Genomic DNA, 14,504 nt, shown 5'->3' on the forward strand with positions numbered 1-14,504 from the left:
TTATCTAGCTGACATAGCAACAACTATCTATCTGACATAATTTTTATGATCTATCTGACAGAGTTGTTGTTATCTATCTGACATAGTTGTTGTTATCTATCTGATGACAGAGTTGTTGTTATCTGACAGAGTTGTTGTTATCTATCTGACAGGGTTGTTGTTATCTAGCTGACAGAGTTGTTATCTGGCTGACAGAGTTGTTGTTATCTATCTGATGACAGAGTTGTTGTTATCTATCTGTTGTTATCTGACAGAGTTGTTGTTATCTGACAGAGTTGTTGTAATCTAGCTGACAGAGTTGTTGTTATCTGACAGAGTTGTTGTTATCTGACAGAGTTGTTGTTATCTGACAGTTGTTGTTATCTATCTGACATAGTTGTTGTTATCTATCTGACAGAGTTGTTGTTATCTATCTGATGACAGAGTTGTTGTTATCTATCTGATGACAGAGTTGTTGTTATCTATCTGATGACATAGTTGTTGTTATCTGACAGAGTTGTTATCTAGCTGACAGAGTTGTTGTTATCTAGCTGACAGAGTTGTTGTTATCTATCTGATGACATAGTTGTTGTTATCTGACAGAGTTGTTATCTAGCTGACAGAGTTGTTGTTATCTAGCTGACAGAGTTGTTGTTATCTGACAGAGTTGTTGTTATCTATCTGACGACAGAGTTGTTGTTATCTGACAGAGTTGTTATCTAGCTGACAGAGTTGTTGTTATCTAGCTGACAGAGTTGTTGTTATCTAGCTGACAGAGTTGTTGTTATCTAGCTGACATAGTTGTCGTTATCTAGCTGACATAGTTGTTGTTATCTAGCTGACATAGTTGTTGTTATCTAGCTGACATAGTTGTTATCTAGCTGACATAGTTGTTGTTATCTAGCTGACAGAGTTGTTGTTATCTGGCTGACAGAGTTGTTATCTGACAGAGTTGTTATCTATCTGACAGAGTTGTTGTTATCTGACAGAGTTGTTGTTATCTGACAGAGTTGTTGTTATCTAGCTGATATAGTTGTTATCTAGCTGACATAGTTGTTATCTAGCTGACATAGTTGTTATTATCTATCTGACAGAGTTGTTGTTATCCTCTCATAGAAGTGATGTCATCACTCCCCCCAGGCTAGCTTGTGTGTAAGCTCTGAGACTCTCAGGCCTAGGAAGGACTTGCTCAACCACATTCCTCACATACAACCCTGAGCTGAGTGGTCAGCCCCTCCCCAACCTCCCAAGCCACATCATGAGTCGCCGGGCGGAAAACAGCCAGCGCCTCAGACACAACAGAGGACATGTGTATCAGAAAACAGAACAATTAACTGACCCACTTATATCAAGACTTTATAGAGCATTCATATAGTCTTCATAAGCACTACATTGTTGATTCACAAATAGTTTATAAGACATACCACAGTTTACAAGACATACTTTACTACAGTGATTTATAAGACATACTTTACTACCATAAAAACACAACACAGTGGAGAAGATGTGTAGATTAAGTAGACTTTATTGAATGAGAGATTGAAGCTGCCTGGTCAACAGTATTTGAGGTAAAGGCTGTGGTTAAACTGCGTCTCTGTAGTTAAATAATAAATAGTTGATTAGGCATTAGTTTGTAACGGACGGTAAGTGTTATTGCAAAAAGCCCCAGTTATGGTATAAGTTATTATAACAAGGTAGCCTAAAGGAGAAATACAACTTAAGTGTTTGTGTGTTTATTTATTTTACCTTTATTTAACTAGGCAAGTCAGTTAAGAACAAATTCTTATTTTCAATGACGGCCTAGGAACAGTGGGTTAACTGCCTGTTCAGGGGCAGAAGGACAGATTTGTACCTTGTCAGCTCGGGGATTTGAACTTGCAACCTTTCGGTTACTAGTCCAACACTCTAACCACTAGGCTACCCTGCCGCCTCTATGCTCTAACCACTAGGCTACCCTGCCGCCTCTACGCTCTAACCACTAGGCTACCCTGCCCCCGTTTAGTGTTCACCAACATGGACTTTCCAAGATACTGTGTGTGTGTGTGTGTGTGTGTGTGTGTGTGTGTGTGTGTGTGTGTGTGTGTGTGTGTGTGTGTGTGTATACTGTATGTGTGTGTGTGTGTGTGTGTGTGTGTGTGTGTGTGTGTGTGTGTGTGTGTGTGTGTGTGTGTGTGTGTGTGTGTGTGTGTGTGTGTGTGTGTGTGTGTGTGTGTGTGTGTGTGTGTGTGTGTGTGTGTGTGTGTGATTACCAGATCTCTTAGAGTAACAGTCAGTTGGTGATGATCATAAATAGACAAAGCCATTGTTGCCTGTCGCCTATGACTTCAACTCAGTGAAACAACGTCTCATTGACAGACAGGGAGCTGTGCTGTGAAACAACGTCTCATTGACACACAGGAACACGATGACGTAGAACAAGCATAGAAAGAAAATAACATAGAAAAGCACAGAAGCTATGAACAATAACTACACTGAAAGAAGTGGGGAAAAAACAACACTAAACATGAACAATTGTAACGAATCCTTCTACAAGTTTTGCAGGCGTAAGAAAGAGCTGTGGTAAGTTGACAGCCAGTATGTTTGCATGAAGGTCAGTAAATGTGTGTGTCTGTGTGTGTGTGTGTGTGTGTGTGAGTGCTAATGAGTGGAGATAAAGTTGTGTGTTTAGTGGTTTACACAACAATGATAAGAAAACTAAACACACCTTGGTTATCTTATCTTAAACACACACAGACAGACCCACAAGTGTTTTCAGTTACACTTGCATAATCATTTACTGCATTGTAATCACAACATGATTTAACACAGAGACAGGGAGAGTTGATAAACTATGTATAAAACTATTATAAACCAAATACAGTCTTCGAAGGATAGATGGCACATAATCACAACCCAGTCCATTTACGTCATTTAGCAGACGCTCTTATCCAGAGCGACTTACAGGAGCGATTAGGGTTAAGTGCCTTGCTCAAGGGCACATCAACAGATCTCTTTTCACCTAGTAGGCTCGAGGATTTGAACCACCGACCTCTTGCTCTTAACCGCTAGGCTACCTGCCGTCCCTAAAGTTCCAGTTTCTCTCCCTGGCTCTGTTAGTAGTACCCTCTAGTCCAAACTTACTGGGTATAACCCACATTGTATCATCGCATTAAACACAATGATTAAGAAACACTGTGTCCTCTATCCACAAAGTCAAGGCCAATAGGTGCTTTACAATGGCTCTGGAAAACACAATGGTACGGGGGATCCACACCATTCACACAACAGAATCCAAACGTTGTCTCAACGGCGGCCTTCGACCGTGACTGGGCAGTGGTGGTGGTGCAGGCAGTGGCAGAAACTCCAGAGTGACATCATCATTCAGCGACTTCACAGAGAGAGCGTTGCACTGTGTAGAGGTGGCAGTGACAGAAACTCCGGAATGACATCGTCATGCAGTGTGTGTTGTTAGTGAGAGAGGAGAATAGAATGGAGAAGACAGGGAGATGGAGAAACTATTCACTCTGACACACAAAAGAGCAGACAGGAATAAGCACCATACTTCGTCTCACACACACACCATTACACACATCCACCAATACACACACACACAGTGCTATTTGTCCTGTGCATCCAGAGGTCTTTGTCACAGCTCTGAACATTACTCTTTTTCTTAGGTCATGGTGATTGATGTGTATCTGAAGCCTGATCAGACCGTCCCACGTCCTGTGCCATGGTCAGTCCAGTGGTTGTACTGCCTGTCACTCAGAGGTAGCCATTCCCTCTGCTGGTCACTGACCTCTCCATGGGGTTCTCTGCTTGCCCATTGTGCTCTGAGAACCTCTCTCCTCCCCAGTGTGGGGTGATGGGGGGGTAGAGGATGATCCCCAGTGTGGGGTGATGGGGGGGTAGAGGATGATTCCCAGTGTCTTTCCCAGTGTCTGTATGTGTCCTCTCCAGGCATCAAACTATGAGAGAGTCTCTGCTAAGAAGAGTGCTCTGTTAAAAGAAAACAGCAAGAGAGCTTCACGTTAGTCACGTGTGTGCAGAGTGATGGAAGCTGTGCTTTGTGCTCATTTGGCCCAGAGGAGCAGCAAGCCCAGCTCTGTCAGTTAGTTGGGAGAGGAAGCAGCAAGCCCAGCTCTGTCAGTTAGTTGGGAGAGGAAGCAGCAAGCCCAGCTCTGTCAGTTAGTTGGGAGAGGAAGCAGCAAGCCCAGCTCTGTCAGTTAGTTGGGAGAGGAAGCAGCAAGCCCAGCTCTGTCAGTTAGTTGGGAGAGGAAGCAGCAAGCCCAGCTCTGTCAGTTAGTTGGGAGAGGAAGCAGCAAGCCCAGCTCTGTCAGTTAGTTGGGAGAGGAAGCAGCAAGCCCAGCTCTGTCAGTTAGTTGGGAGAGGAAGCAGCAAGCCCAGCTCTGTCAGTTAGTTGGGAGAGGAAGCAGCAAGCAGGCAGAATAAGAAGGATAAGTGGGGTCAGGTTCTGGGGTCACATTGGGGGCACAAAGGTTACAAAGAGATTTCCTGGCTCTGCCATTTCAACTGAGGTAAAAAAAAACTGTTAGAAAGCTGAACTCAACGCTGGCATTAGCCAAGTAGTAGTAGTAGTAGTAGTAGTAGTAGTAGTAGTAGTGGTAGTAGTAGTAGTAGTAGTAGTGGTAGTAGTAGTAGTAGTTGTAGTAGTAGTAGTTGTAGTAGTAGTAGTGGTAGTCAATATGTTAAGTTGAACAAATGTGATATCTAATCACCTGTGCCTTTTAATTGTAACTGATTACAGACAAATAGAGTTAGATCCATAAAAGTCCATATAAACACAGTTGTAAACCATTAGATTAGAAAAACAAACCCAGGGAATAAGAACCCCCCCCCCCAAAAAAAAATAGCAGAATGGAACGATATAAAAGGTAAGCAAAGAGGTTCAGGTTCAGATCTTGACAATAGTTTTCCAGCTTTTCTTATTATGGTCTGATTCTGCTTATCTCTCTGGCTAAGAGGCACAGGTGCAATGACTTCTAAAACAGATTCCTTTCTCACCTGAGTCACAGTATATCTGTTAAGGTGAGCCTCCATACCTGAGAAAGATGGGCATAAGCTTATCTCTTGTCTTACCTTAAAGGGATACTTGGGGATTTTGGCAACAAAGCCCTTTATCTACTTCCCCAGTCAGATTAACTCATGGATACCAATTTTATGTCTCTGCATTCAGTAGTTTTGCAAACCAATGCTAACTAGCGTTGCTAGCAGTTACCATAGACGTCCAGTCATTGTGCTAACGCTACTTAGCATCTTCCTTCAAACTGCACGCAGAGACATAAAAACGGTATCCACAGGTTAATCTTACTCTGGGGAAGTAGATAAAGGGATTAATTGACAAAATCCTGAAGTATCCCTTTAAGCAGTCTTAGCTACAGTACTGTATGAGCATAGGGATATCTTTGCCCTAAATCAGTAGTCTCAACTATAGTACAGTATCTCTTCAGTGTATTTCTACTGTGGATGAAGTGAACCCATACTGGGTGTACCCTAAATGTAGCTCACCACTTTCCGGGGCTTATCCCGCTCCTCTCCGCTCTCCTGCTGTAGGGTATCGGCGTGGCTATGGGTGGAGCCTCCGTTGGAGGGGCGGGAAGAATGGGTGGAGGGGCGAGGGGAGGGGGAGGGGCGCTCAGCGGCTCTGAACCGCTCTAACGCAGTCTGGCAGTACGGGGGTAGAGAGTCTTCTCCCCGTGAGTCTAATACCAACTCCACCTCCCTGTTGCTAGGACAACGGCTATGGTGACGCTCGCCGCCACTGCCGCTGCTCTTCTTAGAACCCTTAGAACCCTTAGAGGGTGTGTCTGAGGGCGTGTCCTCTTCGCCACGCCCCCCTCCCCTGCCCCTATCACCTCCACTGTCACTGGCCCCACCCCGTCTGGTCTTGCGCTCCAAAAGAGTGCTCAGGAGTTCGTCATCGTAGTCCCGCCCCCGGGGGCTCTGGCGAGGAGGGGGAGGAGGGGCGGGGGGTTTAGGGGGGCGCTGCTCCAGCTCGTTGTCCCACGTGCCCCGTCTCTTCTTGGGCGAGGGTGGCGGACTGCGTTGTCGGTTTCCCTGACGATCTCCATGGCAATCCTCTTGGCGATCTCGTTCTCGCCAAGTCTCTACGCGGTCATCGCGATCTCTGTTGTCACGGTAACCACGTTTCGTCGTCTTGTCCCGGTAAGAAGGCGGACAGTATTCCCGATCTCGATCCCTATCCCGGTCACCTTCTCGTTCCCGCAGCTCCAGTCTCTCGTACTCCTGGTCGTTGTCTCTGATGTCCCTGACAGTGAGCTCCTCCCTGGGGCCTCTCTGTCTGTAGCACTGGGAAAACTCCTCCAGCTCATCCAGAGAGCCTGACTTCCCACCCAGGAGGAAGGCCTTACGCTGCAGGTGCTCCGAACGAGGGTTCCACCTGGACATAACATCTCATTAGGAACTTAGAACATGCAGAACACACACACATACACACACACAACCCCTATGAAGACACACACACACAACCCCCACTCCCCTCCACACACAGTCAGTCTAAAGGTGTTTCTGGCGACCTGCTGTTATTATCATGATGATGGTCCTCCTCAATGCTGCGGTTGCGGCGGTGCTGGTAGCGTGTGGAGCGACGGGGCTGAGAGGAGGACGAGGGATGATGGAGGTCAGGGATGTCTTCAAGGTCACGGTCGTGGTCAGGGATGGCTGGCAGGGCCTTCTTCTGTATCTGGCGGTAAGACTGACGGAAACCCCCTGCATCCACCTCATGGAGAGAACTGAGCTCTGAGATACTGCAAGCTGAGGAAGAGGAGAGGGAAGGGGGAGGAGGAGGAGGAGGGAGGAGGAGGGAGGAGGAGGAGGAGGAGAGAGAGGAGGAGGAGGAGGGAGGAGGAGGAGGAGGAGAGAGGAGGAGGAGGAGGAGAGAGGAGGAGGAGGAGGAGGGAGGAGGAGGAGGAGAGAGGAGGAGGAGGAGGGAGGAGGAGAGAGGAGGAGGAGGAGGAGAGAGGAGGAGGAGGAGGAGAGAGGAGGAGGAGGAGGAGGGAGGAGGAGGAGGAGGAGAGAGGAGGGGTGGAGACATGAGTACGTTTCTATATTTATGATACTATGAATCACAGTGTTAGTATCACAGTGACTAGGCCTAAGATAAGATGCCAGGTGAATGAAGAATCCAGGGGACATGCACAGAACATAGAGAGAGAGGAAGTCCTAGATGAAAAACCTCTGAAACAAACAGACACATTACAATAGGTCTTCTTTTACAGACTGTCTTTGACACACAAGGCCAACACATCCAATCGGAGAAAGAAAACAATCTACCAGCAGTTGATGAGGATTGGAGGAATTCGAGGAATGAATCATTAGATGAGGATCAACAAGGTGGTGATGTACAGATAGTGTGAGACTGGCTCACAAAACGAGGAAGAATCAAGTGTGTTGTCTTTATGAAGTAGGAATAATCAGGTGTGTTGTTTTTATGAAGTAGGAATAATCAGGTGTGTTGTTTTTATGAAGTAGGAATAATCAGGTGTGTTGTCTTTATGAAGTAGGAAGAATCAGGTGTGTTGTCTTTATGAAGTAGGAAGAATCAGGTGTGTTGTCTTTATGAAGTAGGAAGAATCAGGTGTGTTGTCTTTATGAAGTAGGAAGAATCAGGTGTGTTGTCTTTATGAAGTAGGAAGAATCAGGTGTGTTGTCTTTATGAAGTAGGAAGAATCAGGTGTGTTGTCTTTATGAAGTAGGAAGAATCAGGTGTGTTGTCTTTATGAAGTAGGAAGAATCAGGTGTGTTGTCTTTATGAAGTAGGAAGAATCAGGTGTGTTGTCTTTATGAAGTAGGAAGAATCAGGTGTGTTGTCTTTATGAAGTAGGAAGAATCAGGTGTGTTGTCTTTATGAAGTAGGAAGAATCAGGTGTGTTGTCTTTATGAAGTAGGAAGAATCAGGTGTGTTGTCTTTATGATTTCAAATCAAACACATTTTTATTGGTCACATATTTAGCAGATGTTATTGCAGGTGTATCGAAATGCTTGTGCAGTTGCAGGAGAAAAGAGAAGAGGAGCACTGTTGAAGCTAGGATTTCAGAGAGTAGTGTCTAGGCAGAGGTTATTTCAGAATGGATTTCAGAGAGTAGTGTGTAGGCAGAGGTTATTTCAGAATGGATTTCAGAGAGTAGTGTCTAGGCAGAGGTTATTTCAGAATGGATTTCAGAGAGTAGTGTCTAGGCAGAGGTTATTTCAGAATGGATTTCAGAGAGTAGTGTCTAGGCAGAGGTTATTTCAGAATGGATTTCAGAGAGTAGTGTCTAGGCAGAGGTTATTTCAGAATGGATTTCAGAGAGTAGTGTCTAGGCAGAGGTTATTTCAGAATGGATTTCAGAGAGTAGTGTGTAGGCAGAGGTTATTTCAGAATGGATTTCAGAGAGTAGTGTCTAGGCAGAGGTTATTTCAGAATGGATTTCAGAGAGTAGTGTGTAGGCAGAGGTTATTTCAGAATGGATTTCAGAGAGTAGTGTGTAGGCAGAGGTTATTTCAGAATGGATTTCAGAGAGTAGTGTCTAGGCAGAGGTTATTTCAGAGAGTAGTGTCTAGGCAGAGGTTATTTCAGAATGGATTTCAGAGAGTAGTGTCTAGGCAGAGGTTATTTCAGAATGGATTTCAGAGAGTAGTGTGTAGGCAGAGGTTATTTCAGAATGGATTTCAGAGAGTAGTGTGTAGGCAGAGGTTATTTCAGAATCGATTTCAGAGAGTAGTGTGTAGGCAGAGGTTATTTCAGAATGGATTTCAGAGAGTAGTGTGTAGGCAGAGGTTATTTCAGAATGGATTTCAGAGAGTAGTGTCTAGGCAGAGGTTATTTCAGAATGGATTTCAGAGAGTAGTGTCTAGGCAGAGGTTATTTCAGAATGGATTTCAGAGAGTAGTGTCTAGGCAGAGGTTATTTCAGAATGGATTTCAGAGAGTAGTGTCTAGGCAGAGGTTATTTCAGAATGGATTTCAGAGAGTAGTGTGTAGGCAGAGGTTATTTCAGAATGGATTTCAGAGAGTAGTGTCTAGGCAGAGGTTATTTCAGAATGGATTTCAGAGAGTAGTGTGTAGGCAGAGGTTATTTCAGAATGGATTTCAGAGAGTAGTGTGTAGGCAGAGGTTATTTCAGAATGGATTTCAGAGAGTAGTGTCTAGGCAGAGGTTATTTCAGAATGGATTTCAGAGAGTAGTGTGTAGGCAGAGGTTATTTCAGAATGGATTTCAGAGAGTAGTGTGTAGGCAGAGGTTATTTCAGAATGGATTTCAGAGAGTAGTGTGTAGGCAGAGGTTATTTCAGAATGGATTTCATGCAGATTATAGCTAGAGTATAAAAAGCATGTTGACTCTGTCCTACACAGGGGTTGTCTGTCTGTAGGGCTTACAGCCATTAGTCAGGTTGATTTCAGAGTGGATTTGATTTCACAGAGGATGTCAGAGTGTAGTAGATTATAAGTCCTGCTGAGTCGACACAGGGTAGGGTAACTATCTGTCTGTCTGTAGGGCTTACAGTCATGACACATGCAGAAGTGGATTTCAGACAGAGTAGAGTATAGGGTGTATAGAGTCTACTGTCTGTCTGTCTGTCGGGCTTACAGTCGTGGCTCTGGGCCTTGGCCGGGTGGAAAAGAGCCAGCTGTTTCTCTACGTGCTGCAACACCTTCAGAGAGTCCTGATCCAGAGAGGACTGATCCAGAGTAGACTGCAGCCGGTACACAGGCCGCACTGAGACGTATATGAGACAACAAACACTTGTCAGGCAGGAGAGGAGAAACAGGTCTCACTACGACAAACTGTTGGGACTCTGTATGAGCTTTCCACACGTTCAACAAGGTGAAGAAATGTCTGTTCAACTATATCAGTATGTTTCTTATATTGCTGCTTTAAATGAAGTTTAAAATGAAAAGGTAGTTTGTTAGATAACGTTTATAACATCAGAACATCAATAGACACCAGACCCAGTACCCACCTCCAGCTGCACTGTGCTCTGACACAGAGGGGGGAGCGGACATCATCGTGGTGTCCACCAGGGAGGGGGGAGCGATGGGGACCATGGCCGGGACCCCAGGTACGTAGTAGGGTGGATAGACAGCGATCTGGGGGGACGAAGCCCTGCTCCTCAACCCCTTTCCTGCTTCGTACACTACATGGAGAGAGGACAGAGAGATAGAAGACAGAAAGGACTGAAGGAGGAACATTCATCACTTCAGGTATTCCAGACTCCACAGGTAACACTTCAGGTATTCCAGACTCCACAGGTAATACTTCAGGTATTCCAGACTCCACAGGTAATACTTCAGGTATTCCAGACTCCACAGGTAATACTTCAGGTATTCCAGACTCCACAGGTAATACTTCAGGTATTCCAGACTCCACAGGTAATACTTCAGGTATTCCAGACTCCACAGGTAATACTTCAGGTATTCCAGACTCCACAGGTAATACTTCAGGTATTCCAGACTCCACAGGTAATACTTCAGGTATTCCAGACTCCACAGGTAATATTTCAGGTATTCCAGACTCCACAGGTAATACTTCAGGTATTCCAGACTCCACAGGTAATACTTCAGGTATTCCAGACTCCACAGGTAATACTTCAGGTATTCCAAACTCCACAGGTAATACTTCAGGTATTCCAGACTCCACAGGTAATACTTCAGGTATTCCAGACTCCACAGGTAATACTTCAGGTATTCCAGACTCCACAGGTAATAATTCAGGTATTCCAGACTCCACAGGTAATACTTCAGGTATTCCAGACTCCACAGGTAATACTTCAGGTATTCCAGACTCCACAGGTAATACTTCAGGTATTCCAGACTCCACAGGTAATACTTCAGGTATTCCAGACTCTACAGGTAATACTTCAGGTATTCCAGACTCCACAGGTAATACTTCAGGTATTCCAGACTCCACAGGTAATACTTCAGGTATTCCAGACTCCACAGGTAATACTTCAGGTATTCCAGACTCCACAGGTAATACTTCAGGTATTCCAGACTCCACAGGTAATACTTCAGGTATTCCAGACTCCACAGGTAATACTTCAGGTATTCCAGACTCCACAGGTAATACTTCAGGTATTCCAGACTCCACAGGTAATACTTCAGGTATTCCAGACTCCACAGGTAATACTTCAGGTATTCCAGACTCCACAGGTAATACTTCAGGTATTCCAGACTCCACAGGTAATACTTCAGGTATTCCAGACTCCACAGGTAATACTTCAGGTATTCCAGACTCCACAGGTAATACTTCAGGTATTCCAGACTCCACAGGTAATACTTCAGGTATTCCAGACTACACAGGTAATACTTCAGGTATTCCAGACTCCACCGGTAATACTTCAGGTATTCCAGACTCCACAGGTAATACTTCAGGTATTCCAGACTCCACAGGTAATACTTCAGGTATTCCAGACTCCACAGGTAATACTTCAGGTATTCCAGACTCCACAGGTAATACTTCAGGTATTCCAGACTCCACAGGTAATACTTCAGGTATTCCAGACTCCACAGGTAATACTTCAGGTATTCCAGACTCCACAGGTAATACTTCAGGTATTCCAGACTACACAGGTAATACTTCAGGTATTCCAGACTACACAGGTGCTCTGGGAATTCTACAGTAGTAGAAATGATATCCACTAAAAAGGTGGTAGTGGATTGGTAGAATGAGTGACATACAGTATGATATGCTACAATAACTGTAGTATGCTACAATATTAGTTTACTACAACAGTTGATCTAACGTGGTATGATCTCCAGTGGAAGCAGCAGGTCTTACAGTGTCGTGGGCAGCAGCAGGTCTCAGGGCAGCACCAACAGGACACATAACAGCAGCAGGACTTACAGTGTCGTGGGCAGCAGCAGGTCTCAGGGCAGCACCAACAGGACACATAACAGCAGCAGGAGTGAGGACAGCACTGGCACCAACACACACCAAACAGCAAGATGAACAGGATAATACCCAGGGCTACCGAGCCCACAAAGGCCCATTCTGGAAGAGAGAGAGAGAGAGATGAAAGTTACATTTCTATGTGAAAACATTCTAGAGTAGGAAGTGGTATTTGTTTTTGCTTGGAAGAGTATTCCCTCGCACTCTCCACACACACACACACAAACATCCTCTCAACTTTTCAGGAAGTCTGGTCAGGGGACTAGGCTACAGGCAGGAAAGGGAAAGAGTGTTTCCTGTTACAGTATGTCATGCAGAGAGTACATTGCTGATACTGATCTAATCGACTACCATCATTATGACAGAATGATGACTACACACAGAGACATATATTTGTATTCTATATACTACACACAGAGACATATATTTGTATTCTATATACTACACACAGAGACATATATTTGTATTCTATATACTACACACAGAGACATATATTTGTATTCTATATACTACACACAGAGACATATATTTGTATTCTAAATGCTACAAACAGAGACATATTTGTATTATCTCTAATACACACAGAGACAAACAATGCATTCGGAATGTATTCAAACCCCTTCCATTTTCCCACATTTTGTTTTTACATTACAGCCTTATTCTAAAATCGATTAAATCATTTTGTTCTTCATCAATCTACACACAATACCCCATTATGACAAAGCGAAAACAGTTTCAGACATTTTAGCAAATGTATTCAAATTAAAAAGCAGAAATACCTTATTTACATAAGTATTCAGACCCTTTTCTATGAGACTCAAAATTGAGCTCAGGTGCATCCTGTTTCCATTGATCATCCTTTAGATATCTCTACATGTCACACCCTGATCTATTTTACCTGTCTTGTGCTTGTCTCCACCCCCCCTCCAGGGGTTGCCCATTTCCCTCATTATCCCCTGTGTATTTATACCTTTGGTCTCTGTTTGTTTGTTGCCAGTTCATCTTGTCTCGTCAAGCCTGCCAGCGTTTTCCCATACTCCTGTTTTTCGCTATAGTCCCTGTTTTATAGTTTCCCCGGTTTTGACCGTTCTGCCTGCCCTGACCCTGAGCCTGCCTGCCGTTCTGTACCTTTGAGACTCTGTTCTGGATTACTGACCTCTGCCTGACCCAGACCCTGATCCTGCCTGCCGTTCTGTACCTTTCAGACTGTACTCTGGATTACTGACCTCTGCCTGACCCTTGACCTGTCGTTTGCCTGCCCCCGGTGTTGTAATACACTTTTGTTATTTCGAACCGTCTTCATCTGGGTCTTATCCTGAGGTCTGATACTACAACTTGATTGGAGTCCACCGCTGGTAAATTCAATTGATTGGACATGATTTGGATAGGCACACAACTGTCTATATAAGGTCCCATAGTTGACAGTGCATGTCAGAGCAAAAACCAAGCCATGATGTCGAAGGAATTGTCCGTAGAGCTCCGAAACAAGATTGTGTCGAGCCACAGATCTGGGGAAGTGTACTAAAAATGTCTGCAGTATTGAAGGTCCCCAAGAACAGAGGCCTCCATCATTCTTAAATGGAAGAAGTTTGGAACCACCAAGACTCTTCCTAGAGCTGGCTGCCCGGCCAAACTGAGCAAACGGGGGAACCACCAAGACTCTTCCTAGAGCTGGCTGCCCGGCCAAACTGAGCAAACGGGGGAGGAGTGCCTTGGTCAGGGAGGTGACCAAGAACCTGATGGTCACTCTGACAGAGCCCCAGAGTTCCTCTGTGGAGATGGGAGAACCTTCCAGAAGGATAATCATCAATCAGGCCTTTATGAAGAAGGACAATCACCAATCAGGCCTTTATGGTTGAGTGGCCAGACAGAAGCCACTCCTCACAAAAAGGCACATGACAGCCCGCTTGGAGTTTGCCAAAAGGCGCCTAAAGTGCTCTCAGACCATGAGAAACAAGATTCTCTGGTTTGATGAAACCAAGATCGAAATCTTTGGCGTGAATGCCAAGCGTCACATACGGAGGAAACCTGGCACCATCCCTATGGTGAAGCATGGTGGTGGCAGCATCATGCTGTGGGGATGTTCATCAGCGGCCGGGACTGGGAGACTAGTCAGGATCGAGGGAAATATGAACAGAGCAAAGTACAGAGAGGTCCTTGATGAAAACCTTCTCCAGAGTGCTCAGGAGTTGAACCCGATCGAACATCTCTGGAGAGACCTGAAAATAGCTTTTCAGCGACGCTCCCCATCCAACCTGACAGAACTTGAGAGGATCTGCAGAGAAGAATGGGAGAAACTCCCCAAATACAGGTGTGCCAAGCTTTCAGCATCATAACCAAGAAGACTCGAGGCTGTAATCACTGCCATAAAGGGTCTGAATACTTGTGATATTTCAGATTTTTTTAAATAAATTTGTCAAAATATTCTACAAACCTGTTTTTGCTTTGTCATTATGGGGTTTTGTGTGTAGATTGATGAGGGAAAAACTATTTAATCAATTTTAGGCCGTAACGTAACAAAATGTGGAAAAAGTCAAGAGTTCTGAATACTTTCCAAATGCCCTGTATATTAATATTTTACCTACTACAAACACAAACACTACAGTACGATGTGGGAGCTGCTAAACACAAACACT

The 14,504-nt window shown here is 44.6% G+C and overlaps 1 protein-coding gene across 4 annotated transcripts in view; it reads right to left on the bottom strand.

Moving 5' to 3' along the window:
- Positions 1 to 1,486: 1,486 nt before the first annotated feature.
- Positions 1,487 to 14,504, bottom strand: part of LOC109878068 (immunoglobulin-like domain-containing receptor 2) — a 38,816-nt gene continuing 25,798 nt past the window's right edge. For 2 of the 4 annotated variants that reach the window (XM_031818395.1, XM_031818392.1), the window contains 6 exons: positions 11,824 to 11,970; positions 9,941 to 10,114; positions 9,568 to 9,696; positions 6,516 to 6,753; positions 5,488 to 6,379; positions 1,487 to 3,957 (listed from right to left, as the gene is read on the bottom strand). In XM_031818395.1, coding sequence (XP_031674255.1) covers positions 3,922 to 3,957; positions 5,488 to 6,379; positions 6,516 to 6,753; positions 9,568 to 9,696; positions 9,941 to 10,114; positions 11,824 to 11,970 — 1,616 coding nt within the window. In that variant the 3' untranslated portion in view covers positions 1,487 to 3,921. Of the gene's footprint in view, positions 3,958 to 4,983; positions 5,022 to 5,487; positions 6,380 to 6,515; positions 6,754 to 9,567; positions 9,697 to 9,940; positions 10,115 to 11,823; positions 11,971 to 14,504 lie in introns of all 4 variants that reach the window. The other 2 variants (XM_031818394.1, XM_031818396.1) reach the window with 2 other exon arrangements.

The sequence above is a fragment of the Oncorhynchus kisutch genome, unplaced genomic scaffold (assembly GCF_002021735.2).
Source record: "Oncorhynchus kisutch isolate 150728-3 unplaced genomic scaffold, Okis_V2 scaffold1361, whole genome shotgun sequence".
NCBI classification, from domain to species: Eukaryota; Metazoa; Chordata; class Actinopteri; order Salmoniformes; family Salmonidae; genus Oncorhynchus; species Oncorhynchus kisutch.